General features: G+C 45.3%; 1 protein-coding gene and 1 non-coding gene across 9 annotated transcripts in view; both read left to right on the top strand.

Annotated features, from left to right (window-relative positions):
• Nucleotides 1-27,075, top strand: part of LOC144495199 (FYN-binding protein 1-like) — a 232,892-nt gene that overhangs the window by 70,569 nt on the left and 135,248 nt on the right. For all 8 annotated transcript variants that reach the window (XM_078215256.1, XM_078215255.1, XM_078215252.1 and 5 more), the window contains one exon: nt 19,829-20,942. In XM_078215256.1, the coding sequence (XP_078071382.1) occupies nt 19,829-20,942 (1,114 nt within the window). The remainder of the gene's footprint in view (nt 1-19,828; nt 20,943-27,075) is intronic.
• LOC144495389 (U2 spliceosomal RNA) lies at nt 9,294-9,485 on the top strand. The gene has a single exon (XR_013498246.1). It is a non-coding gene; the product is annotated as a U2 spliceosomal RNA (small nuclear RNA).

Genomic DNA, 27,075 nt, shown 5'->3' with positions numbered 1-27,075 from the left:
TATCGCGAGGGGGATAGAATATAAAAGCAGAGAAGTCTTGTTGCACCTGTACAAGGCATTGGTGAGGCCACAGCTGGAATATTGTGTGCAGTTTTGGTCCCCTTACTTGCGAAAGGATATACTGGCCTTGGAGGGAGCGCAGAGAAGGTTCACCAGGTTGATACCGGAGATGAGGGGTGTAGATTATGAGGAGAGATTGAGCAGATTGGGTTTGTACTCGTTGGAGTTTAGAAGGCTGAGGGGTGATCTTATAGAGGCATATAAGATAATGAAGGGGCTGGATAGGGTAGAAGTGGAGAGATTCTTTCCACTTAGAAAGGAAACCAGAACTAGAGGGCACAGCCTCAAAATAAAGGGGGGTCAGTTTAGGACAGAGTTGAGGAGGAACTTCTTCTCTCAGAGGGTGGTGAATCTCTGGAATTCTCTGCCCACTGAAGTGGTGGAGGCTACCTCGTTGAATATGTTGAAATCACGGATAGATGGATTCCTGATCGATAAGGGAATTAAGGGTTATGGGGAGCAGGCGGGTAAGTGGAACTGATCCACTTCAGATCACACATGATCTTATTGAATGGCAGGGCAGGCTCGAGGGGCTAGATGGCCTACTCCTGCTCCTACTTCTTATGTTCTTATATCCATTTGTAGATTTCTTATTTCCCCATTGCAACTTACTATCCCACCTATTTTAGTGGAATCTGCAAATTTGGCAATGGTATCTTCTATCCGTGCATCCAAGTCATTTTTATAGTCCACTGGAATCTTTCCAGAGTCCAGGGAATTTTGGAATATTAGAACCAATGCAAGTAAGAAAGAACAAAGAACAGTACAGCAACAGTACAGGCCCTTCGACCCACCAAGTCTGTACCGACACAAATGCCTCTCTAACCTAATATTTTCTTGCCTCTACGTGATCCATATCCCTCTATTTCCTGCTATTCATATATCTATACAGATGCCTCTTGAACGTTGTTATAGAATCTGTTTCCACCACCTCCTCCGGCAGCGCGTTCCAGGCATTCACCAACCTGCCCTTTACATCTCTGTTAAACTTTCCCCCTCTCACTCTCCACCTATACCCCTGAGTAATTGACCCTTCGACCCTGGGAAAAAGACTCTGACTATCCACTCTACCCAAGCCTGCCATAATCTTGTAAACTTCTATCAGGTCCCTCCTCATCCTCCGACTCTCCAATGAAAAGAATCCAAGTTTGTTCAACCTTTCTTCATAGTTCATATCCTCCAAACCAGGCAACATCCTGGTAAATCTCTTCTTTCCAATGCGTCAACATCCTTCCGGCAGTGTGGCAACCAGAATTGTACACAATACTCCAAATGCGGCCTAACCAAAGTCTTATACAGCTGCAACATGATTTTCCAATTCCTATATTCAACACCCTGACCGATGCCATACACCTTCTTGACCACCTTGTCCACGTGTGTTGTCACCTTCAGGGAACTGTGGATCTGCATGCCTAGATCCCTCTGCATGCTAATATTTCTAAGGGTTCTACCATTTACTTTCCTTCTGCAGTTGACCTTCCAAATCACATCACCTCACATTTGTCCGGGTTAAATTCCGTCTGCCATCTTTCGGCCCAGGTCTCCAGCCAATTAATATCCTGCTGTATCCTCTGACAATCCTCCTCACTATCTGCTACTCCCCCAATTTTTGTATCATCTGCAAATTTACTGATCAGACCATCTACATTTTCCTCCAAATCATTTATATATATATATTACAAATAACAGAGCACTGATTCTTGTGGAACACCGCTTGTCACAGACCTCCAGTTAGAAAAGTACCCTTCCACTGCTGCTCTCCGCTTTCTATGCCCAACCAGTTTTGCATCCATCTTACCAGCTCACCTCAGATCCCATATGACTTCACCTTCTGTATCAGCCTGTCATGAGGAACCTTATCGAAGGCTTTACTAAAGTCCATGTATTCAACATCCACTGCCCTGCCCTGGTCAATTCTTCTTGTCACCTCCTCAAAGAACTCAATCAAGTTTGTGAGACACGACCTCCCATTCACAAAATGCCTATTCTCTTCCAGATGTGAATACATCCTGTCTCTAAGAATCTTCTCCAAAAGTCTGGATATTTTTAAGACAGAGCGAGATGGATTCCTGATTAACAAGCGGGTGAAAGGTTATCTGGCTTAGGCAGTAATGTGGGGTTGAAGTTACAACCAGGTCAGTCATGACCTTATTGAATGGTGTAGCAGGCTCGAGGGACCGAGTGGCCTACTCCTGCTCCTAATCTGTGCATTTGTATATTGTCAGTGACACCCACATCCCATGAAAGAATTTTGAAAATCAGCCTATACGTTGCTGGAATACCTATAATCTATGTGGTGTCTGAAAGTCAACACACTACATACATGCTCCCTCTCCACCCCACATGTGTTCAGCCTCTCAGTTGCATAAAAGATGATGCAAGTCCAGCTTTTTCCCAAACTCACTTTATTCTCTTTTACAACTCCACATATACACCCAGTGCCGCCTGTAACCCCTTTATATATCCCGGTGAGTGCTATTAAACAATTAACACACAAATTGGGTCTAAAGTGGAAGGTTGCTGTTAACCCATTCCTAACACATGTTCACTATACTATACCATATGAATAACAACACTTCTACACCGGAAACCTTGACCAAGAATCCCATGCTTTTAGTGCTTCTATTGTGTGAATGACAGAAAATACATTAAATCGTAGGCCCCTGTTACTTCAGGAGGGAAGTGGTTGTGGGAGGGTTGGATTGTAGGTAGAGGGATAGTGTGGGCAGAGTGTGGAGAAGCCAGTGGTGCAGTCCTTTCAAAGCCACTTTGTCTAAGCCACTTTGACAAAGGGTCATCTGGACTCGAAACGTCAGCTCTTTTCTCTCCTTACAGATGCTGCCAGACCTGCTGAGATTTTCCAGCGCTTTCTTATTTGGTTCCCGATTGCTAACTATCTCCAGGCCTACTCCCTTCAGCTGATGAATCAGCACTCCTCCATGTTGAATACCATTTGGAGTGAGACCTGATGGTGGAAAGACACAGAATGTTCTCTGGGTGGTGAACTTCAATGTCCATCACCAAATGTGGCTTGGTAGTGCCACAATGACCAAACTGGCTAAGTCCTAAGGACGTGACTGCCAGACATGGCAGGTGGTGAGAGAAGCAACAAGAACCTCATTGACCTTATCACCTTGCTGAGGATTGATGGACTGATGGGATAGTAATTGGCCAAATCAGATTTGTCCCGCTCTTTGTGGATAGTGGGCAATTTTTAACATTGTTGGATAAGTGTCACTGTTGTAGGTGTACTGGAACAGCTTGGTTTGACACGGGACTAGTTCTGGAGCACAGGTCTTCAGTACTATTGCCAGGATGTTATAAGGCCCATCTCCTTTGCAGAAACAAGTATCTCCTGCAGATTCTTGGCATCATGTGAAGTGAACCAAATTGGCGAGAGATTGTCATTGCGGATTTCAGGAGGTGGCCAAGAAGAATCATTACTCGGCTCTTTTAGACAGAAGATGGTTGCAAAGGCTTCAACCTTGGCTTTTGCACTGCGGTAATTGGCTCTCCTGTCATTGGGCAAGAGATTTTTCTTTGAACCTCCTGGTCAGGTTCGTAATTGCCCATCACCATTTAAGACTGGATGTGGAGGAGTGCAAGGCTTTGATCTTTGGGCTGTAGGATTTATTACCTCTATCTATAACATGATGCTTCTGATAGAATCTTTCTGTGTTGTATTGGCACTAGGTTGGCAACTCTGTTATTTAGATAAACCTGGTTTTGGAAGGCACAAAGAAATGCAAGTCTTTTTTTTCATCATCAAAATCCTGTAACAAATGACTTAACTGGTTAAGCAGACACTTCCGTTTAAACAGAGCATTGATGTGGTTTGCGTTTATTGGTGTTGTTTGTGCATTAACTTCTCATTTATTCCAATAATAAACTGCCTCAGCTTGACTTGGAGCTTTCTGATGTGATGGATAATTTTAAATCTATTTGTGTGCTTTCACTCCATTCTCAGTTGCCATGACCCCGCTCCCCCCTTCAAATTGGGTTTTGGTGAGGTTTGTTTTCGACTTGGCTACTGCTCTTCCCCTGTAACTGTTCCTCTTTACTGCTTCCTCACTGCCTGGGCTGGGCTGGGCTGAGCTCAGAGACTCACTCTCAGTGCTGGCTCGGGACAGTTTGCTCAGGGAGTTAGCACTCTCTGATCAGCAACTTTCACAAGCGCCCTTCATCGACGACCCAGCCAGACGCATGGTTAGTGGCGGAACTTCTTCATAATTCTTCTGTTGAGGTAAACCTTTTTTCTTATCTCAGAACACTTTAGAATCTGAAAGGTGTGTGGCAGGGACCGTCAGTGCCGCGGGGGTCAGAGGGCATGTCCAATGGTTGGGTTGGGGGAACGCTCAGCCTCTGAAGAATCATCAGCAGTGCAACCAGACTCAAAGTTGAACACATTCAGAAAAGGACAAGATATTTTAACTCTTAACATATCTCGATCATTGATCTGGCTTAGCGCACAGGAGAACCCTTTCTTTCTCCAACCCACTGCTCTGTGTTAGTGTACAGTATTCCTCTCCCTACCAGATCATGCCTCTATTCCACCTGTATGAGTTTGAGCATGGTACGCTCGATCATCCCAGGGATAATATTGTCCTTATTTATTATTCACAGTATACACACACACACACACGCACACACACACACACTCATACATGCACACTCACACACACTCATACATGCACACTCACACACTCACACACACTCATACATGCACACTCACACACTCACACACACACTCACACACACACACTCATACATGCACACTCACACACACTCACACACACACTCATACATGCACACTCACACACACACACACACACTCACACACACACTCATACATGCACACTCACACACACACTCATACATGCACACTCACACACTCACACACACACTCACACACACACACATGCACACTCACACATTCACACACACACTCACATGCACACACTCACACGCACACAAATCATACACAAACACACACACACTCACACACACTCACACACACATATACACATATACACAAACACACACACACAAATCACACACATACAAATCATACACAAACACACATACATGAACACACACTCACAAATCATACGCACAGACACACATTCACAAATCATATACACAGACACGCACACACTCACAAATCTTACGCACAGATACACACACACACCACACACACACTCACAAATCACACATACACACTCATGCTCACAAACATATACACAGATACACTCACACACACAAACTCACACACACACGCACACATACGTAGATACTTGCTTTCACACACACAAACTCATACACAGAGAAACAGAGGCACAGATATTCACATTCATACACACATATACACAATCACACACATTCATCTATACACACACAGATACATATACTCACATGAACGCACACACAGACATGCACACACGCAAACACACAAGATATAATATGCAGACACAGACATACACACACCCCCACCCCATGCCCACACATGCACATTTCTCAGCAGGGTGATCTCTCTTGCAATGCTAAATGGGGTAAGCTAAAGGCTGAGAGGATCATTGCGGGCAGTGTTTGACTCTCTGTCTGCTCCTTACCAATCCATGGGCTGTGGGGAGTTCCCTCCTGCAACATGCTGAGGCAAAACTCAGGAACTGTAGTACCGTTCCCCATGGTGGGGGATTCATTTCAACTTCCTGTTCTGTTACTAACGGATGTGGTTGGTTTAATAGCTGCTTAACTAATGCTTGCAAAGCGCTTCCAGTAATCTTGCAATTCTGGGATGGTGCAACATCAAGGATTAACTAATCCAATCACATGACAGTTTGTATCAGGGCATCTCGACTAGCAGGCTAGCAATGACCATGGATCTACCTGCCCAGTTCCACTGGCCATTACTCTCGCTGTCCGCTCTCCATTTGCACTCATAGAGCCATAGAGGTTTACAGCGTGGGAACAGGCCCTTCGGCCCAACTTGTCCATGCCGCCCTTTCTTTTTTAAAACCCCTAAGCTAGTCTCAATTGCCCGCATTTGGCTCATATCCCTCTATACCCATCTTATCCATGTAACTGTCTAAACCTTTTTTAAAAGACAAAATTGTACCCGCCTCTACGACTACCTCTGGCAGCTTGTTCCAGACACTCACCACCCTCTGTGTGAAAGAATTGCCCCTCTGGACTCTTTTGTATCACTCCCCTCTCACTTTAAACTTTTGCCCTCTAGTTTTAGACTCCCCTACCTTTGGGAAAAGATATTGACTATCTGGCTGATCTATGCCGCTCATTATTTTATAACCTCTATAAGATCACCCCTCAGCCTCCTACGCTCCAGAGAAAAAAGTTCCAGTCTATCCAGCCTCTCCTTATAACTCAAACCATCAAGTCCCGATAGTATCCTAATAAATCTTTTGTGCACTCTTTCTAGTTTAATAATATCCTTTCTATAATAGGGTAACCAGAACTATACACAGTATTCCAAGTGTGGCCTTACCAATGTCTTGTACAGCTTCTACAAGACATCGCAACTCCGGTATTCAATGTTTGGCCAATGAACCCAAGCATACCGAATGCCTTCTTCACCACTCTGTCCACCTGTGACTCCACTTTCAAGGAGCTATGAACCTGAACCCCTCGATCTGTGCACTGTGTCTCTGATTTGCCTTTTACTCCCTCTCTGAAGGAGATTTTGTTAGTTTTTCACAGAGTGTGGGCTTCGCTGGCTAATCCAGCATTTATCGCCCATCTCTAAATGCCCCTTGAGAAGATAGTGTTGAGTTGCCTTCTTGAACCGCTGCAGACCATGTGGTGTAGGTACACCCATCGTGCTGTTAGGGAGGGAGTTCCAGGATGTTCAGTGGGTTCGGGTGGTGGGGGGAGAGTTCCTCAGTGGGAGGTGAAATTTTCCTGATATTAAAGGGTGAGGATGGTGTGATTTCCCTGATACCTGGGGATGTGGGGGGGTTGATATTTCCCCAATATTAAGGAATCCAGGAGTGTTTCCCTGAAACTGGGTGAGGGGGGATGTTTTCCCAAAACTGGAGGGAACGTTTCCCTGATATCTGGAAGGAGGTGAATTAGTTTCCCGATACTCACAGGGCGGGGGTGTTGTATTTCCTGGATACCTGGGGGGTGTAGCATTTCCCAGATATTGGTGAAATATTCCACCACTGGGGCATGTTTTCCTGATGCTCAAGTACAAGCAGTGGGATATTTCTTGGATTCTCAGGAAGGGCAGGTTGATATTCCTTGGATAGTCAGGTGGAGGGAGTTGTTTCCTATTACTTGGGAGACAGAATAGGGCTCTTGGAGTTGTTGGTAATAGATCTGTATGATAGAGGCTTAGTTAGCAGATAAGAAGCAGAAAGCCAGAGTAAACAAGGCATTTTCAAGTTGGCAAGCTGTGAAGGTGTGCCACGATAAGGGGTGTAAAGATAAGTCCAACAACTACAGGCCAGTCAGTTTAATTTTGGAGGTGGGATTGAAATGATAAAAATGAATAGCCACTTGGGCAAATGCAGGTTAATGATGGAAAACCATCATGGATTTGTTAATCTGGGGCCATTCTTGTTTAACTAACTTCTAGGAGCCTTTTGATGAAGGTAATACAGTTGATGTGTTGTAAATGGGCTTCCCAAAGGCATTTGATACAGTGCCTCACAACAGACTTGTGAGAAACATTATGGAATAAAAGGGATCGTACCAACATGGACAGGGAATTGGCTGAGTGACAGAAAACAGAGTGGATGTTAAAGGATGTTTTTCAGATTGGAGGAAGGTTTCGCAGTGGAGTTCCCCAGGGGTCAGTGTTGGCACCCGTGTTTTTCCTGATGTTTATTGATGACCTTGGTGTCCCGGGCACAATATAAAAACCTGTGAATGATCTGAAACCAGGTAGCATTGTGAACTGTGAAAAGGACAGTGCAGAACTTCAAAAGGACCTGGATAGGTTGGTGGAATCATACCATCCCTAAGGTGCAGATAGAGGCCATTCGGCCATCAAGCCTGCACTGACAACAATCCACCCAGGCCCTAACCCTTAACACTACACATTTACCCTGCTAATCCCCCTGATACTAAGGGACAATTTAGCATGACCAATCAACCTAACCTGAACATCTTTGGACTGTGGGAGGAAACTGGAGCACCCGGAGGAAACCCACGCAGATACAGGGAAAACGTGCAAACTCCACACAGACAGTGACCCGAGGCCGGAATTGAACCTGGGTCCCTGGCACTGTAAGGCAGCAGTGCTCACTGCTTGGGGAGGCGATGGCCTAGTGTTTGATTTGATTTGATTTGATTTGATTTATTCTTGTCACATGTATTAGTAAACAGTGAAAAGTATTGTTTCTTGCGCACTATACAGATAAAGTATACCATTCATAGAGAAGGAAAGGAGAGAGTGCAGAATGTAGTGTTACAGTCATAGCTAGGGTGTAGAGAAAGATGAGGCAGGTCCATTCAAAAGTCTTATGGCAGCAGGTGGTATTATCGCTAGACAATTAATTCAGAAACTCAGCTAATGTTTGGGTTCGAATCCCACCAGGGCAGGTGGTGGAATTTGAATTCTGTTTAAAAAAAAAATCTGGAATTAAGAATCTACTGATGATCATGAAACCATTGTCGATTGTCGTAAAAACCCATCCGGTTCACTAATGTCCTTTAGGGAAGGAAATCTGCCGTCCTTACCCAGTCTGGCCTACATGTGACTCCAGAGTCACAGCAATGTGGTTGAGTCTCAATTGCCTTCGGGCGACTAGGGATGGGCAATAAATGCTGGCCAGCCAGTGATGCTCATGTCCCTCGAATAAATAAAAAAAACCTGTGGGCAGACAGGTGGCAGTTGAAATTTAATGCGGAGAAATAATTTTGGAAGATAGCCACCAACACATCTACTATCTCTTTCACCACCTCATTCCACACGCTGGGATGTAGATCATTAGGTTCAGGGATTGTATCAACTTTCAGTCTCCTTAATTTCTGCAGTGCTACTTTTTAGTAATACCTTGTCATTAGTTTGTTAGTTCTCTAGCATTTTAGGGAGATGTATTTGTAACTTCCTCTGTGAAGCTGGACACAAAGAAGGCACAGGAGTAGCATTAAATGAATAATTCATTCAGAGTTCCAGAGCAGACAAAATGGGCTGAACAGCCTCATTGTAACAATTGTCTTATTCTCTGACGAGTAGAGGGTCAGTGTTGGGCTCTCAGCTACTTACAGGTTGTGTTTCTCGGCCTTTTGGCTAAGATCAAGTGTAGTATCGACATGCTGTGCTTGGTTGAAGTCATTAGGTTACATTTTAGCTTCATTTGAAGCAATTTTTAAAAGCGGCATCTCGGCCTTTTGGCTAAGATGCAAATGAAATCAAGCCTTGGAGGAGGAGCTATTCCTACTCCAATCAGCTTGGATCATGTAGATCAAGCCCAAGACAGGAGGTGAGAGCCCTGTCTTGTCAGCTTGAATCGGGAATGTCTCAACTTGTTGAGACTCTGAATTGGACTTGATTTGATTGAATTGGAATAAAAATACAAAAAAAACCAGGTTGTGTTTGCTCAGTCAATGAGTGTATTCAAGCCTGAGATCGATAGACATTTCATTGCCATTGTATTCTAAACAAAGGTACAGGAAGGATTGTGTTAATGCTCTTATGATTTTCACCTGCAATTTGCTTTGAGCTTTATCCGGGAGATTAAATTTCAATTGCTGGGGGGTTCAGGATTGCTGAAAGATTGGCAAACACTCCACTCTCCACCACTCACCCCTCCACCACTCCCCCCTCCATCTGAATCTGAATCTGTCAACTCACTCGCACCTCCAATTCTAACATTGATAATATGTTGCAGTAAAGCAGTAATGAAGCTGGGGTGTGCCACTTGGAGGTGGGGGTGTTCCCATGCACCATCTGTCGCTGTCCTTCAAGCTGGTAGAAGTTGTGGCTTTGGAAGATGCTGTCTAAGGAGACTTGACAAATTCCTGCAGAGTATCTTGTAGATGGTACTCATTGCTGTTACTGTGCATTGGTAGTGGAGGCAGTGAAAATTTAAGCCTGGGTGCCAGTCAAGCAAATTGTTTTGTCCTGGATGGTGTCAAATGTGGTATTTTTAAAGGATGGGCTTGCACTCCATGAAGATATAAACAAACGAGAGCTTTATTTGAACGGTGTTTACTCTACAGGCTGTTAGAATAGACTGCCCATTGCCAAAACAAATGGCCGATGATTTCATCAGGATGTCATGTGATCAGTCCCATATTGTGCCCTTGTTCCAGCTTGGAATGCTGTGAATACAAACACTTGCCCCTGGTTTTACGTCAGAGTTTCCTGCAGTGAAATACAGAATAACATTAGCAATCACAATTCTCAATATGAAGAATTAGTAAACACAGCAGTCAGTAGGTTAGATGTTTTAAGGATGTTGATTTCTGAGTGCTTGTTCATAGAAACCCTACAGTGCAGAAAGAGGCCATTTGGCCCATCAAGTCTGCACCGACCACAATCCCACCCGGGCCCTACCCCCATATCCCTACATATTTACCCGCTAACCCCTCTAACCTCCGCATCTCAGGACACTAAGGGGCAATTTTAGCATGGCCAATCAACCTAACCCGCACATCTTTGGACTGTGGGAGGAAACCGGAGCACCCGGAGGAAACCCACGCAGACACGAGGAGAATGTGCAAACTCCACACAGACAGTGACCCGAGCCGGGAATCGAACCCAGGTCCCTGGAGCTGTGAAGCAGCAGTGCTAACCACTGTGCCACCGTGCCGCCCAATGTTGGTGAATATTAGGCATCTGCTTTTTGTACTGACTGCAGCTCCTGGTGTTTTGGTTTAGTTTGGACATTGCCTGTGGTTGTCTTCACTAGAGTCGGCGTAATGTTTGGATGTTGACTCAGTGTTGACGTTTTCTCAACTGAGCTCCTGTCTTCCCCAATAGATTTGGGTATTGTCAGGTTCTCAGGAATGTCCCGGTCTTCCTGAGGCACAGGTTTAAGGTGCAAGGGGCAAGGTTTAAAGGAGATGTACGAGGCAGATTTTTTACACAGAGAGTGGTGGGTCTGGAACTCGTTGCCGGGGGAGGTAGTGGAAGCGGATACGGTGGTAACTTTTAAGGGACGTCTTGACAAATACATGAATAGGATGGGAATAGAGGGATATGGTCCCTGGAATGGTAGAGCATTTTAGTTCAGTCGGGCAGCATGGTTGGTGCAGGCTTGGAGGGCTGAAGGGCCTGTTCCTGTGCTGTAATTTTCTCTGTTCTTTGTTCTTTGTTCACTTGGCACAGCTTGTTGTGGACTCTTGGTAAACTCTGGCAAACTGGCTCTGATTGCCAGTTGGTCAGCGTGCCTTCTCCACACTACATTGCCTCGGGTTTGTACGGTATAGGAGACAGGTCCTGCCTGTGCTAATACGATGACAGGTATCCACTTCTCACTGGTGGTGTGGTTCCTTGTCAATACCTCCTGATCTTTCTGAAACACGTGGCGTTTAGTCCGGTTCTCAAATCGCATAACCTGACTTTGCTGCTTCTCCAAGACAATTTCTCTTGTCTTGGGGGTCTTCAGCAATTCAAACACTGTGCGTAATCGATGTTTTATCATAAACAATGCAGGAGAACTTTGCGAATGTGTAGTATTCCTGTACATCATCAGGAATTGGCTCAATCATTTAGACAATGAACCTTGCTTTTTAATTACCTTCAACGAATGTATCATCATCTGAACAAACTGTTCTGCCAGCCCATTTGTAGCAGGATGATAAGGAACAGATCAGATGTGATGAATCCTGGCCTCCTTTAAATAGTTTGTGAATTCTTGGGAAATGAGCCGTGGCCCATTGTCGCTCACGACTTGTTCAGGGTTACTGAATCATCCAAAAATTTCACCCAGTCTTTCTATTGTTCTCTCCGAGGATGTTGTCTTGATAATGGCAACTTCAGGGCATTTCGAATGGGCATTGGCCACAGTGAGAAGTATAGAACCATAGAAAATTACAGCTCAGAAACAGGCCTTTTGGCCCTTCTTGTCTGTGCCGAACCATTTTATGCCTAGTCCCACTGACCTGCACTTGGACCATATCCCTCCACACCCCTCTCATCCATGAACTCGTCCAAGTTTTTCTTAAATGTTAAAAGTGACCCCGCATTTACCACTTTATCCGGCAGCTCATTCCACGCTCCCACCACTCTCTGCGTGAAGAAGCCCCCCCTAATATTCCCTTTAAACTTTTCTCCTTTCATCCTTTGAGCGGTCTGGCATAGAAACAAAGAAGATGGGAGCAGGCCATTTGGCCGTTCGAGCCTGCTCTGCCATTCATTACGATCATGGCTGATCGTCCAACTATAATCCATATGAACTCTTTGCCGTGGCCCTTCCCTTCCGCCCATTCCCATGGCTATAATGGGGCTAGTGGCGGCAGGTTCCGAACTTTTGCACAAGCCAAACACACCCCCACCTTCTCCTTGATTTCAGTATCAAGCTCTGGCCACCAAAAGTAGTTTCTGGCTATCGCCTTCATCCTTGTTATGCCACAGTGATCTTGAGTTGGTTTAACACAAGTTTCCTCAATAATGATGGAATAATGACTCTCCTTCCCCAGAGGAGATGACCAGTATGTATGGATAGTTTGAGTCTTCGGGTGACATTTGGCTTCAGCTCTGGGTTTGCTCCCGCGGTCTAATTATTTGAAAGTAGCTACGAACTGTGTGATTGCTTCACCTTATGCTAACGGAATCTGAACCACTCAGTGATGATAAAGGTTTAGGTGAGTAGTGGCCGGCAGGATTTCCACTAACTCATCAGAGGTTTTTGAGCCTGGCCTTCCGGCTATACCAGACTTCTCAGGAGGTTGAATGTTTCCTCCCTGCCATTGTACTCAGGAAAGCTGGGACTACAGTACTTGCTGCCATTTTATTCACTTGGACAAAATAATCAAATCTTTCAGTATATGAGCTCCACCGCTCAGTATCTCTTCATTTGGTCGAATTGGGCCAAAATCACCAACCACTTCTACTATGGAAAGGGCTTGCGGAAGCATGATATGCCACAAAATTCGTTTCACACTAACTGGCTTCTTTTCTCAGTTAAGGTACCCCTGAGCTCAGCCAGTTTCCTTCCAAGTTTTGCAAACCCCAGCTCTCGTTGCAGGGTACTTCTGTACTGTTCCAGATCTTTCTGGGTGGACCATGTGGTGAGCTTCTTTTCGACGATGCTTTTCTGAAATCTTTAATTAAATTTTGGTTCCTTTAATGGCTGCTACCATTATTGGGCACCCCTCCGTCACCAGCTCTGGTGCAGTGAGATTTTTTAACTTCTTAAGTTTGCTATTTGTGGAAGAGAGTTCCAAATGTATCCTTTGTGGAGGAAAATGTTTCTTAATTTCACACATAAATTGTCAGGCTTTAATTTTTTAGTCTCTGCCCCCAGTCCTAGTCTCCCCAGCCAACAGAGATAGTTTCTCTCTATCAACCCCAACTGTTCTCCTTAATACCTTGAAATCTTCGACCAAATCACCTCTCTTCCTTCTATATTCCACGACCGAGAAAAGCAGCCAGCATAATCAAGGACCCCATTCTCTCATACAGTCATAGAGTCATAGAGGTTTACAGCATGGAAACAGGCCCTTCGGCCCAACTTGTCCATGCCGCCCTTTTTAGAAACATAGAAACATAGAAAAACTACAGCACAAACAGGCCCTTCGGCCCACAAGTTGTGCCGAACACATCCCGACCTTCTAGACCTACCTATAACCCTCCATCCTATTAAGCTCCATGTACTCATCCAGGAGTCTCTTAAAACACCCTATTGAGTTCGCCTCCACCACCACTGACGGCAGCCGATTCCACTCGCCCACCACCCTCTGTGTGAAAAACTTACCCCTAACATCTCCCCTGTACCTACCCCCCAGCACCCTAAACCTGTGTCCTCTCATAGCAGACATTTCCACCCTGGGAAAAAGCCTCTGAGAGTCCACCCGATCTATGCCTCTCAACATCTTATACACCTCTATTAGGTCTCCTCTCATCCTTTGTCTCTCCAAGGAGAAAAGACCGAGCTCCCTCAGCCTATCCTCATAAGGCATGCCACTCAATCCAGGCAACATCCTTGTAAATCTCCTCTGCACCCTTTCAATCTTTTCCACATCCTTCCTATAGTGAGGCGACCAGAACTGAGCACAGTACTCCAAGTGGGGTCTGACGAGGGTCTTATATAGGTGCATCATTATCCCCGGACTCCTAAACTCAATCCCTCGATTGATAAGGGTCAGCACACCATACGCCTTCGTAACCACCTCCTCCACCTGCGGGGCCGATTTTAGAGTCCTATGGACCCGGACCCCAAGGTCCTTCTGATCCTCTACCGTACTAAGAGTCTTTCTCATTATATTGTACTCCTTCATCCCATTTGACCTACCAAAATGGACCACGACGCATTTATCTGGGTTGAAGTCCATCTGCCACTTGCCGGCCAGTCTTTCATCCTATCTATGTCCCTCTGTAACTTCTGACATCCCTCCAGACTATCCACAACCCCACCAACCTTCGTGTCATCGGCAAACTTACCAACCCATCCCTCCGCTTCCTCATCCAGGTCATTTATGAAAATGACAAACAGCAAGGGTCCCAGAACAGATCCCTGGGGCACACCCACTCTCTGCCTCCTTTGGGCAAGTCAGTTCTGGATCCACCGGGCAGCAGCCCCTTGGATCCCATGCCCTCTAACTTTTTCTAGAAGCCTTGCATGGGGGACCTTATCGAACGCCTTGCTAAAATCCATATAAACCACATCTACCGCCTTTTTCTTTTTAAAACCCCTAAGCTAATCCCAATTGCCCGCATTTGGCCCATATCCCTCTATACCCATCGTATCCATGTAGCTATCTAAATGCTTTTTAAAAGACAAAATTGTACCCGCTTCCACTACTACCTCTGGCAACTTGTTCCAGACACTCACCACCCTCTGTGTGAAACAATTGCCCCTCTGGACACTTTTATATCTCTCCCCTCTCACCTTAAACCTATGCCCTCTAGTTTTAGACTCTCCTACCTTTGGGAAAAGATATTGACTATCTAGCTGAACTGTGCCCCTCATTATTTTATAGACCTCTATAAGATCACCCCTTAGCCTCCGACACTCCAGAGAAAAACGTCCCAGTCTATCCAGCCTCTCCTTATAACTCAATCCATCAAGTCCCGGTAGCATCCTAGTAAATCTTTTCTGCACTCTTTCTAGTTTAATAATATCCTTTCTATAATAGGGTGACCAGAATTGCACACAGTATTCCAAGTGTGGCCTTACCAATGTCTTGTACAACTTCAACAAGACATCCCAACTCCTGTATTCAATGTTCTGACCGATGAAACCAAGCATGCCGAATGCCTTCTTCACCACTCTGTCCACCTGTGACTCCACTTTCAAGGAGCTATGAACATGTACCCCAAGATCTCTTTGTTCTGTAACTCTCCCCAATGCCCTACCATTAACTGAGTCCTGCCGTGGTTCAATCTACCAAAATGCATCACCTCGCATTTGTCTAAATTAAACTCCATCTGCCATTCGTCAGCCCACTGGCCCAATTGATCCCATTGCAATTGGAGAAAACTTTCTTCACTGTCCACTATGCCACCAATCTTAGTGTCATCTGCAAACTTACTAACCATGCCTCCTATATTCTCATCCAAATCATTAATATAAATGAGAAATAACAGTGGGCCCAGCACTGATCCCTGAGGCACACCGCTGGTCACAGGCCTCCAGTTTGAAAAACAATCCTCTACAACCACCCTCTGGCTTCTGCCAAGAAGCCAATTTTGTGTCCATTTAGATACCTCACCCTGGATCCCGTGAGATTTAACCTTATGCAACAACCTACCATGCGGTACCTTGTCAAAGGCCTTGCTAAAGTCCATGTAGACAACATCAACTGCACTGCCCTCATCTACCTTCTTGGTTACCCCTTTAAAAAACTCAATCAAATTTGTGAGACATGATTTTCCACTCACAAAGCCATGCTGACTGTCCCTAATCAGTCCTTGTATCTCTAAATGCCTGTAGATCCTGTCTCTCAAAATACCTTCCAACAATTTACCCACCACAGATGTGAGGCTCACTGGCCTGTAGTTCCCAGGCTTTTCCCTGCAGCCCTTTTTGAACAAAAGCACAACATTTGCCACCCTCCAATCTTCAGGCACCTCACCCGTGACAATCGATGATTCAAATATCTCGGCTAGAGGACCCGCAATTTCCTCCCTAGCCTCCCACAATGTCCTGGGATACACTTCATCAGGCCCCGGGGATTTATCTACCTTGATGCGCTTTAAGACTTCCAGCACCTCCTTCTCTGTAATATGTACACTCCTCAAGACATCACTATTTATTTCCCCAAGTTTCCTAACATCCATGTTTTTCTCAACAGTAAATACTGATGAGAAATATTCATTTAGGATCTCACCCATCTCTTGTGGATCTGCACATAGGTGACCTTGTTGATCCTTAAGAGGCCCTACTCTCTCCCTTGTTACTCTTTTGCCCTTTATGTATTTGTAGAAGCTCTTTGGATTCTCCATTGCCTTATCTGCCAAAACAATCTTGTGTCCCCTTTTTGCCCTCCTGATTTCTCTCTTAACTCTGCTCCTACACTCCCTATACTCTTCAAGGGATTCACTTGATCCCAGCTGCCTATGCATGTCATGTGTCTCTTTCTTCTTCTTGACCAGGGCCTCAATATTCTGAGACATCCAAGGTTCCCTACTTCTGCCAGCCTTGCCCTTCACTCTAAGAGGAATGTGTTTACCCTGAACCCTGGTGCCACTTACCAGACATCCCTTTGCTTTCCCACAGACTCCCCCAATTAACTTTGGAAAGTTCCTGCCTGATACCCTCAAAATTGGCCTTGCCCCAATTTAGAATTTTAACTTTTGGGCCAGACCTATCATTCTCCATAGCTATCTTAAAACCAATAGAATTATGGTCACTGGTCCCAAAGTGATCCCTCATCAACACTTCTGTCACCTGCCCTTCCTTATTTCTCAAGAGGAGGTCAAGTTTTGCCCCCTCTCTAGTCGGGCCATTCACATACTGAATGAGAAATTCCTCCGGAATACACTTAACAAATTTCTCTCCATCCAACCCTCTCTTCCACCTTCTACGGTGGGAAAAAGATGCAAAAGTCTGAGGTCACGTAACAACCGACTCAAGAACAGCTTCTTCCCTGCTGCTGTCAGACTTTTGAATGGACCTACTATATATTAAGTTGATCTTTCTCTACACCCTATGACTGCAACACTATATTCTGCACTCTCTCCTTTCCTTCTCCCCTATGTACTCTATGAACAGTATGTTTTGTCTGTATAGCGCGCAAGAAACAATACTTTTCACTGTATCCCAATACATGTGACAACAATAAGTCAAATCAAATCAAATCAGCGTGGACCGACAATTTTTCTCTTGTTCCACCAGATTTCTGCAATTATTTTTCAGTTGTTCAAGGTGTGGAGTAGCCACCTCATTACCAGTTTTCTTTGTGGTATTTTTAAAGGATAGGCTTGACGAGCACGAAGAGACAAACTAACAAGAGCTTTATTGGAAAGGTATTTACTCTACAGGTTGTCAGGATAGACTGCCCATTGCCTGCGCAAACGGCCGATGATGGCATTGGTTTCTTAAAGTGCCCTTGCTCCAACTAGGAACAACATGAATACACAGCATCGAGATTCTTGAATGTTTTCAGAGCTGCACTCATCCAGGCAAATGGAGTGTATTCCATTACACTCTTGACTTGTGCCTTGTAAATGGTAGACAGATTTTGGGGAGTCAGGAGGTGAGTTACTCACTACTCACTGACCATGAAACCATTGTCGATTGTTGTATAAACCCATCTGGTTCACTAATGTCCTTTAGGGAAGATGTCCTTACCTGGTCTTGCCTACATGTGACTCCAGGGCCACAGCAATGTGGTTGACCCTTAACTGCCCTCTGAAATGGCCGAGAGAGACACTCAGCCTCTGACCTGCCCTGATAGCCACAGTATTTATATAGCTAGTTCAGTTCAGTTTCTCATCAATGGTAACCCCCAGGATGTTGATGGGGGGAAATTCAGTGATGGTAATGGGGAGATAGAAAGATTCTCTTTTGTCGGAGATGGTCATTACCTGGCACTTGTGTAGTGTGAATGTAACTTGTCACTATCACTCCAAGCCTGAATGTTGTCCCAGCCTTGTTGTATGCAGTCAAGAACTGCTTCAGTATCTGAGGAATCTCAAATTCCTTTAGCGGTCTGTACAGCAGCAAACATGAGACGAAATGGGCTGAACACACTAGGTTCATGTCTGGGGACCACAAGCATATTGAAACATCAGACATAAAAGAAGAGATACTTGTATTGCAGGAGGTAGTAGTTTAGTGGTATTGTCACTGGACTAGTAATCCAGAGACCCAGGGTAATGCTTTGTGGACCCAGGTTCAAATCCCACCATGGCAGATGGTGGAATTTGAATTCGGTAAAGAAAATCTGGAATTAAAAGTCTAATGCTGACAATGAAACCATTGTCGATTGTTGTAAAAACCCATCTAGTTCACTAATGTCCTTTAGGGAAGATGTCCTTACCTGGTCTGGCCTACATGTGACTCCAGAGCCACAGCAATGTGGTTGACTCTTAACTGCCCTCTGAAATGGCAGAGACACTCAGTTCAAGGGCAATTAGGGATGGGTAATATATGCTGGCCCAGCCAGTGACACTCACATCCCATAAATGAATAATAAGAAAAAAAATTCTATAACACCAAAGTGCTTTCCAGCCAATGTAGGACTTTTAAAGTGTAGTTGCTGTTGTAATGTAAGAAACACAGCAGCCAATTTGTGCACATCAAACTCCCACAAACTATAACCTGATAATGACCTATGTAGTCTGTTTGAGTGATGTTAGCTGAGGGATGAATATTGACCAGAACACCGGAGGGAACTCCCCTGCCTGTCATCGAAACAGGGCAACTGGGTCTTTTATGTCCAGCTAAGAAGACAGAGGGAGCCACACCTATCTGAAAAATGACACCTCCAAAAATGCAGTGATCTCTCAGTACTGAGGGTTTTGTGCATAAGCTCCTGTTGTGGGATTTGTACCCAAGTATTCTAACTTAGAGGTAGGTCAACTGGAGCACAACTGGAACCAGGAGTTCTGGAGACTAGTGGTGCACTCTCACACATCTGGGACCTGGATTAGACTGCAGCGCTGGTGCCTTTGTACCATGTCCTGAGTGAGATAAACATAGGGTCAGTTCCCAGTGGGCTACAGCACCGAGCAGGTTTCATTTCATCATACAGTAAGCAAAAATGTAGACGGATGTGTCCTTACATGGAGAGGGAGTTAAGCAATGGGGCCTCTGTCTACTCTTTAGCGTGTGACACCCTATAGTTTCAGTTTGGTTGCTGGTTCCTGTAATGATCTTGCAACGTGATATTGAGACAGAAGGAAATGCCCCTATCTAGCAGTTGTGGCCACTGCATATAAATCTAGCAAACGTGCACACACCTTGCTGTTGCATTTATTGTTGCAAAGTTTGTTCAAACCACAGCAAAGGAAGACTTTGGTCGGGCTGTTGCTACAATGACAGGAAACTGAAAATGTCACGCTGTTGCAATGATCCAATTAGGGAGACTATTTTCTGTTACCAAGAAAACCTCCTTTCTTTTTAGCTTACTCTCACACAAAGCTGACTTCTAATTTATTTTTTATCTACTTCTTTTGTCTTGGGTTCTTCAGAATGGAAAGGCGGATGTGAAAGCTCTGATGGCGAGGTTTGGCAGCAAGCCTGTGGAGGAGACGTCTGCCATCGGCACCCGACCCCCTGTCAAGTTTACTCCTCACTCTTCACTCCAGGGAACCATGTCTTCAGTCGCCAGCAAAGCTGCTGGGTTTGAAAACTCCTCGGCTCCCAAGTTTCCAGCGCTCAGACCGACAGGTTCTTTCAGCGAGAAATCCAGTCAGGCCGCACAGAAGCCTGCCTTTCCTAAACCATCGGCTGTGAAAGCTCAGTTTGAGGGACTTCAGAAGGAAGCCAACGATTGCAAACCTCCATTTTTAAAGACCAATTTGGGAAGTAAACCCTCCCTGAACACCCTCAATGCTCATAAAGATGAGAGAGACGAGAAAGCTCCTTTCTCAAAGCCTCCGTTTGGGCTGAGGCCCACGGTGGACTCGAGCGATTCGCACAAAGAGAATGAAGTCCGATCAGGCTTTCCGAAACCATCTCAGTTTTCCAAACCGTTGAATCCTGTAACTTCCCAGGAAGCCAAGCCAGCTTTCCCCAAATCACAATTCCCAAAGCCAGCTAATTCATATGCAGGCAACGTAAGCGAAGACAAACCATTGAAACCTGCATTCCCGAAGCCAACTCCAGGGTTAAAGCCTTGGAATGAAACTGGCAGCTCACCGAAAGACAACAGAGAGGACGCTGGAAAAGAGGAGAGTGGGTTTGGGAGAGGGTCTGGGGCCTTTGGTTTAAGGGCACTCAAGCCCGTGAGTGAGCGAGGGAGATTTCCAAGTCAGAGCAGCGAGGACAAAACTGCATCCGCCAACGAAAACAAGAGTGAAGTCTTGCGGCCCGGGGGCTTAAAGAGTTTTCCCCTAAAACCCAAACACGAAGAGGCCTCCCCTTCACCCTTTGGACCCAGCAAGGTCCAGAAATTGCAGAACCAGTTCATGAACAAGGCACAGAGTCAAGAGCCCGAGGAGAAGGACCCAAATGCCCCGAAACGGAAAACCTTGCCCGCTGCATGGACCTTGGGAGCCCCACCTCAGAAACCCAACAGGCCCCCAACGGTGAATTTGGACCTTTTTCGGCAGCCCCAGGAGAAGGAGCTCCTGGCGCCTCCAGGTATATGATCCATTTCTTTTAATATCATTCATATTGTATTGATAAAGCTTACCCCTGTCTTTAGAAAGGGTGGTGTTTAAAAAACAGATCATTTTCCTATTGGCATCTGCTATCTAATTCCATTATAGGCCTTTGCATTACAGATCTGTAAGGTCGGCATGCAGACTTTTGTTGTGACCACCAGCACCCAACTACAACTTGCATTTACATATTTCCTTTAATGTAGTAAAATATTCCAAAGCATTTCACAGAAGGGATTATCAAACAAAACTTGTCACCCCAGCTGTACAAGGAGATAATAGGATGGAGCAGTAGATTTTAAGAAGCATCTTCAAGGTGCAGAGTGATGCAAAGAGGTTTCAATGGAATCTCAGAGCTTGGTGCCCAGGCAACTGAAGGCAAGGCCACCAACAGCAAAGTAGTAAAATTGGACAGAGGCCAGAATTTAAGGGCTGCAGAGATCTGAGGAATTGTGGGGTTAGGAGAGGTTAGAGAGACAGGGAGAGGTTGGAAGAAGAACAGCAGTCTTACTCAATGAATGGGCTTGTAGATAGTTATTGTCTCAGGGAAACTCTAGAAATAAAGCCACACTTAGAATCATAGAAACCCTACAGTGCAGAAGGAGGTCATTTGACCCATCGAGTCTGCACCGACCACAATCCCACCCAGGCCCTACCCCCATATCCCTACATATTTACCCACTAATCCCTCTAACCTACACATCTCAGGACTCTAAGAGGCAATCTTTAGCATGGCCAATCAACCTGACCCACACATCTTTGGACTGTTGGAGGAAACCGGAGCACCCAGAGGAAACCCACGCAGACACGAGGAGAATGTGCAAACTCCACACAGACAGTGACCCAAGCCGGCAATCGAACCCAGGTCCCTGGAGCTGTGAAGCAGCAGTGCTAACCACTGTGCTACCGTGCCGCCCTGCGTTAAATTCTGGTCACCACATTACAGGAAGGGTGTGGAGGCTTTGGACAGGGTGCAGAAGCGGTTTACCAGGATGCTGCCTGGATTAGAGGGTATGAGCTATAAGGAGAGGTGGACAAACGAGGGTTGTTTTCTCTGGAGTGGCAGAGGCTGAGGAGAGACCTGATAGAAATCTATAAAATAATGAGAGGCAGAGATAGGGTTGTCAGTCAGAATCTTTTTTTATTTATTATTGTCACAAGTATGCTTACATTAACACTGCAACGAAGTTACTGTGAAAATCCCCTAGTCGCCACACTTCGGAGCCTGTTTGAGTACACTGAGGGGGAATTTAGCATGGCCAATGCACCTAACCAGCACGTCATTCGAACTGAGTGAGGAAACTGGAGCACCCGGAGGAAACACTCGCAGAAACGGGGAGAACGTGCAGACTCCACACAGATAGTGACCCAAGCTGGGAATTGAACCCAGATCCCTGGCACTGAGAGGCAGCAGTGCTAACCACTGTGCCACCATGCCACCCAGAGTTTTTCCCAGAGTTGAAATGGCTAATACTAAAGGGCATGCACTTAAGGTGAAAGGGGGGAAGTTGAAAGGAGATGTGAGGGGCAAGTTTTTTACACAGAGAGTGATAGGTATCTAGAACACGCTGCCAGGGGTGGTGATGCAGGCAGATACGATACGGGCGTTTAAGGGGCTTTTTGATAAGCACATGAATATCCAAGGAACAGAGGGATATGGAGCAAGGACAGGCATATTCGGAACGACATCGTGGGCACAAGGGCCTGTTCCTGTGCTGTACTGTTCTATGTTCTAAAGGATTGCTTTCATTCAGTTACCTTCAAACCCTTGGTTTGGAGTTGACGATATTTCCCTGACCAGTGTTAATTCTGAGACAGGTGATGAGCAGGTTTGTGAGGTTGGATGGCAGCAAGGGAGCAAAGCCAATGACTTGGTGAATCCATTTTTTCTCCCACATTCCTTTTCCCGTTCATGGCATCTGCTTCAAGCTTTCTTTCGTCGAGGATCAGGGCTGAGATTAGGACCTCGCTGCACAGATTGTTCAGTTTTATTGGAGTTTGAGTAGAGGTAAGACAGGAAATAGCGGAGCAAACAACCTATTTGGCTGAGGAGCATAATTACTGCCAGTTGTGGCTCAGTGGGTAGCATTCTGACCCCTGGGTCAGGAGTCATGGGTTCAAATCCCAATCCAGAGACTTGAGTACAAGAATCAAGGGTGACACCAGTGCAAAGCTGAGGGAGTCACAGTATCACAATTGCCGCCTTTCAGATGTGATATTAAAACAAGGCCCCCTCTGCCCTCTCAGGTGAACATAAATTACTCCATAACACCATTTTGAAGAGGAGCAAGGGATTTCAATGTCTGGGCAAATATTTATCCCTCAACCAACATCAGTAAAACAGATATTCTGGTCACTATCATCCTGTTATGCTTCTGCTCTTCTCAGTTGGGTTTCTGTTCCTTCTTTGATTTGATTTATTATTGTCACATGTATTAACATACAGTGAAAAGTATTGTTGCTTGCGCGCTATACAGACAAAACATACCGTTCATAGAGAAGGAAAGGAGAGAGCGCAGAATGTAGTGTTACAGTCATAGCTATGATGTAGAGAAAGATCACCTTAATGCAAGGTAAGTCCATTCAAAAGTCTGACAGCAGCAGGGAAGAAGCTGTTCTTGAGTTGGTTGGTACGTGACCTCAGACTTTTATATCTTTTTCCCGACGGAGGAAGGTGGAAGAGAGAATGTCTGGGGTGCGTGGGGTCCTTAATTATGCTGGCTACTTTGCCGAGGCAGCGAGAAGTGTAGACAGAGTTAATGGATGGGAGGCTGGTTTGCGTGATGGATTGGGCTACATTCACGACCTTTTGTTGTTCCTTGCGGTGTTGGGCAGAGCAGGAGCCATACCAAGCTGTGATACAACCAGAAAGAATGCTTTCTATGGTGCATCTGTAAAGGTTGGTGAGAGTCGTAGCTGACATGCCAAATTTCCTTAGTCTCCTGAGAAAGCAGAGGCGTTGGTGGGCTTCCTTAACTATAGTGTCGGCATGGGTTCGGTTGCGTGTGGAGATGGAGAGGAAGTTTGCAGATGGAGCTCAGTTGCAATTCGCACTTTGTGTGGTTTGCTATCGAGAGCCTCACTCCAACTGCCCTCATCTGTACCTTCCTCACCTGCCGATTTGATCACTCGAATAACTCCTCATGGACCTCCCTAATTGCATGATAAACAACAGCCTGTCTAACCCTCATCCAATCCCACACTGTCATTCTCCCCAGCAATCTGTCCTTGCCAGTCTCCTCTCGCCCCCATCTATCAAATGAATCACCTTGATCCCTTTTGCCAGTCCCTCTTTGTCACCCCTCCTAATGTCTGCAATTTCCTTTAGTCCTGGTGGTGTAGTGGTAATGTTGCTAGACTTGTAATGCAGTGGACCAGGCTAATGCAGTGGGACCTGGGTTCAAATCCCAACATGGCACCTGGTGGGATTTCAAATCAGTTGATAAAATTTGGACTATAAAGCTCATATTAGTAGCAACCATAACAGTAATAAGCTGTCATTAATTGTTGTAAAAACCCATCTCGGTCACTAATGTCCTTTAGGGAAGGAAATCTGTCGTCCTTACCTGGTCTGGCCGACATGTGACTCCAGAGCCACAGCAATGTGGTTGACTCTCAACTGCCCTCTGAAATGGCCGAGCGAGACACTCAGTTCAAGGGCAATTAGGGATGGGTAACAAATGCTGGCAGCCAGCGATGCCCACATCCCATTAAATATTTTTTAAAAATATCTTCAATTCTTGTGCCTCAGACCTAAGCTCCATCCTGCCCCCAAACACTCACTCCCATCTTCAGGATCTCCCGCTCCTGAAAACCATCTGATGTGATCATACATGTGGTCAACTGCACTAACCCCCTCAGCCTTGACTGCACTCTCCTCAGTCTGAGACATTTTGCTATTTTAAATGTGCTTTATAAATTCAAGTAAGTTATTGAAAGAGGGGAAATAAAAGGGGATCATAAAAACATTCAGAAGAATTGAAAGCTCTTCAGCCCCTTGACTCAGTTGCAGCATTCAATATAATGACGGCTGACACGTATCTCAACTCTCAGTATCTCTCCACAGCCCTTAAACCCTTAGCCAACAGGCACTATTGGCGTCAGTCCTGAATGTTTGAATTTACCCAGCAGAAACAGTTTTTGGGGAAGAGAATTCCATATTTGCCCCCTTCTTTGTATAAAAAGCACTTCCTGAATTTACTGTTCAACAGTCTGGCTTTAATTTAAAGATTAAGCCTTTTGATTTGATTTGCTGCACCAGAGGAAATAGTCCCTCAGTATCGACCTTATCGAATGCTAGAAACATTTCCAGCACTTTGATTAGATAGACCCCCCCCCCCCAGAAAATAAGGGCAAGGTGTTATTCAGTATGCTAGGATTGCTATGCTGCCCTGAAGCAATGCTCTGGTGGAGCTGTGACTGTGTTTGTGCAACACTTAGCTTGTCCTCACTGCTGCCATTTCTTCATTAATTAGCATAATTTCTCACAGCAAAGGCTGATCTAGACCAAATGGAACGTGTTGGGGGTAGGTCTATCAGCGTCTGAGAGCAACAAAGTTCGGGTTCAGAATTGAGACGAAATCCTTCATTAAAACCACATAAAGAAAGACTTGCATTTCTATAACACCTTTCATGACCTCAGGATGCCTCATTCACTTCTCAGCTAATGAGCTATTTTTAACATAGAAACATAGGAGATAGGAGCAGGAGGAGGCCATTCGGCCCTTCGAGCCTGCTCCACCATTCATTACGATCATGGCTGATCATCCAACCCGATAGCCTAATTCTGCTTTTTCCCCATAACCTTTGATTCCATTTGCCCCAAGTGCGATATCCAGCCGCCTCTTGAATACGTTAACAGTGTTTACATTTCAAAATGTAATGTAGTAAATACGATGGCCAATTTATGCATAGCAAGCACCCACAAGCCACCATGAGATAAAGACCAGATAATCTGCTTGCAGTGATGTTAGTTGAGGAATATTCATTGATCGAGCACTTGGGAGAGTTCACTTTTTCTTCTCTGAAATAGTGCCATGGGATCTTTGAGGTTTTCTCGAGAGACCAGATGGAGCCTCAGTTTAACATCTGACAGCGCAGTAGACCCTCAGGGCTGAGTCAGAGTGTCAGCCTCAAATGCCTGGGTTGGGACTTGAATCCACAACCATCTGATTGCGTTTTTTGAAGCGGTAACCAAGAAGGTAGATAAGGGCAGTGCAGTTGATGTTGTCTACATGGACTTTAGCAAGGCCTTTGACAAGGTACCGCATGGTAGGTTGTTGCATCAGGTTAAATCTCACAGGATCCAGGGTGAGGTATCTAAATGGATACAAAATTGGCTTCTTGACAGAAGCCAGAGAATGGTTGTAGAGGGTTGTTTTTCAAACTGGAGGCCTGTGACCAGCGGTGTGCCTCAGGGATCAGTGCTGGATCCACTGTTATTTGTCATTTATATTAATGATTTGGATGAGAATATAGGAGGCATGGTTAGTAAATTTGCAGATGACACCAAGATTGGTGGCATAGGGCACAGTGAAGAAAGTTACCTCCGATTGCAACAGGATCTTGATCAATTGGGCCAGTGGGCTGACGAATGGCAGATGGAGTTTAATTTAGATAAATGCGAGGTGATGCATTTTGGTAGATTGAACCAGGGCAGGACTTACTCAGTTAATGGTAGGGCGTTGGGGAGAGTTACAGAACAAAGAGATCTAGGGGTACAGGTTCATAGCTCCTTGAAAGTGGAGTTACAGGTGGACAGCGTGGTGAAGAAGACATTCAGCATGCTTGGTTTCATTGGTCAGAACATTGAATACAGGAGTTGGGACGTCTTGTTGAAGTTATACAAGACATTGGTAAGGCCACACTTGGAATACTGTGTACAGTTCTGGTCACCCTATTATATAAAGGATATTATTAAACTAGAAAGAGTGCAGAAGAGATTTACTAGGATGCTACCAGGACTTGATAGTTTGAGTTATAAGGAGAGGCTGGATAGACTGGGACTTTTTTCTCTGGAGCGTAGAACGCTGAGGGGTGATCTTATAGAAGTGTATAAAATAATGAGGGGCATAGTCATGAGGCTGGATAGTCAATATCTTTTCCCAAAGGTA

The sequence above is a fragment of the Mustelus asterias genome, chromosome 6 (genome assembly GCF_964213995.1).
Source record: "Mustelus asterias chromosome 6, sMusAst1.hap1.1, whole genome shotgun sequence".
NCBI lineage: Eukaryota > Metazoa > Chordata > Chondrichthyes > Carcharhiniformes > Triakidae > Mustelus > Mustelus asterias.
This window is presented reverse-complemented; position numbering and strand designations above follow the sequence as displayed.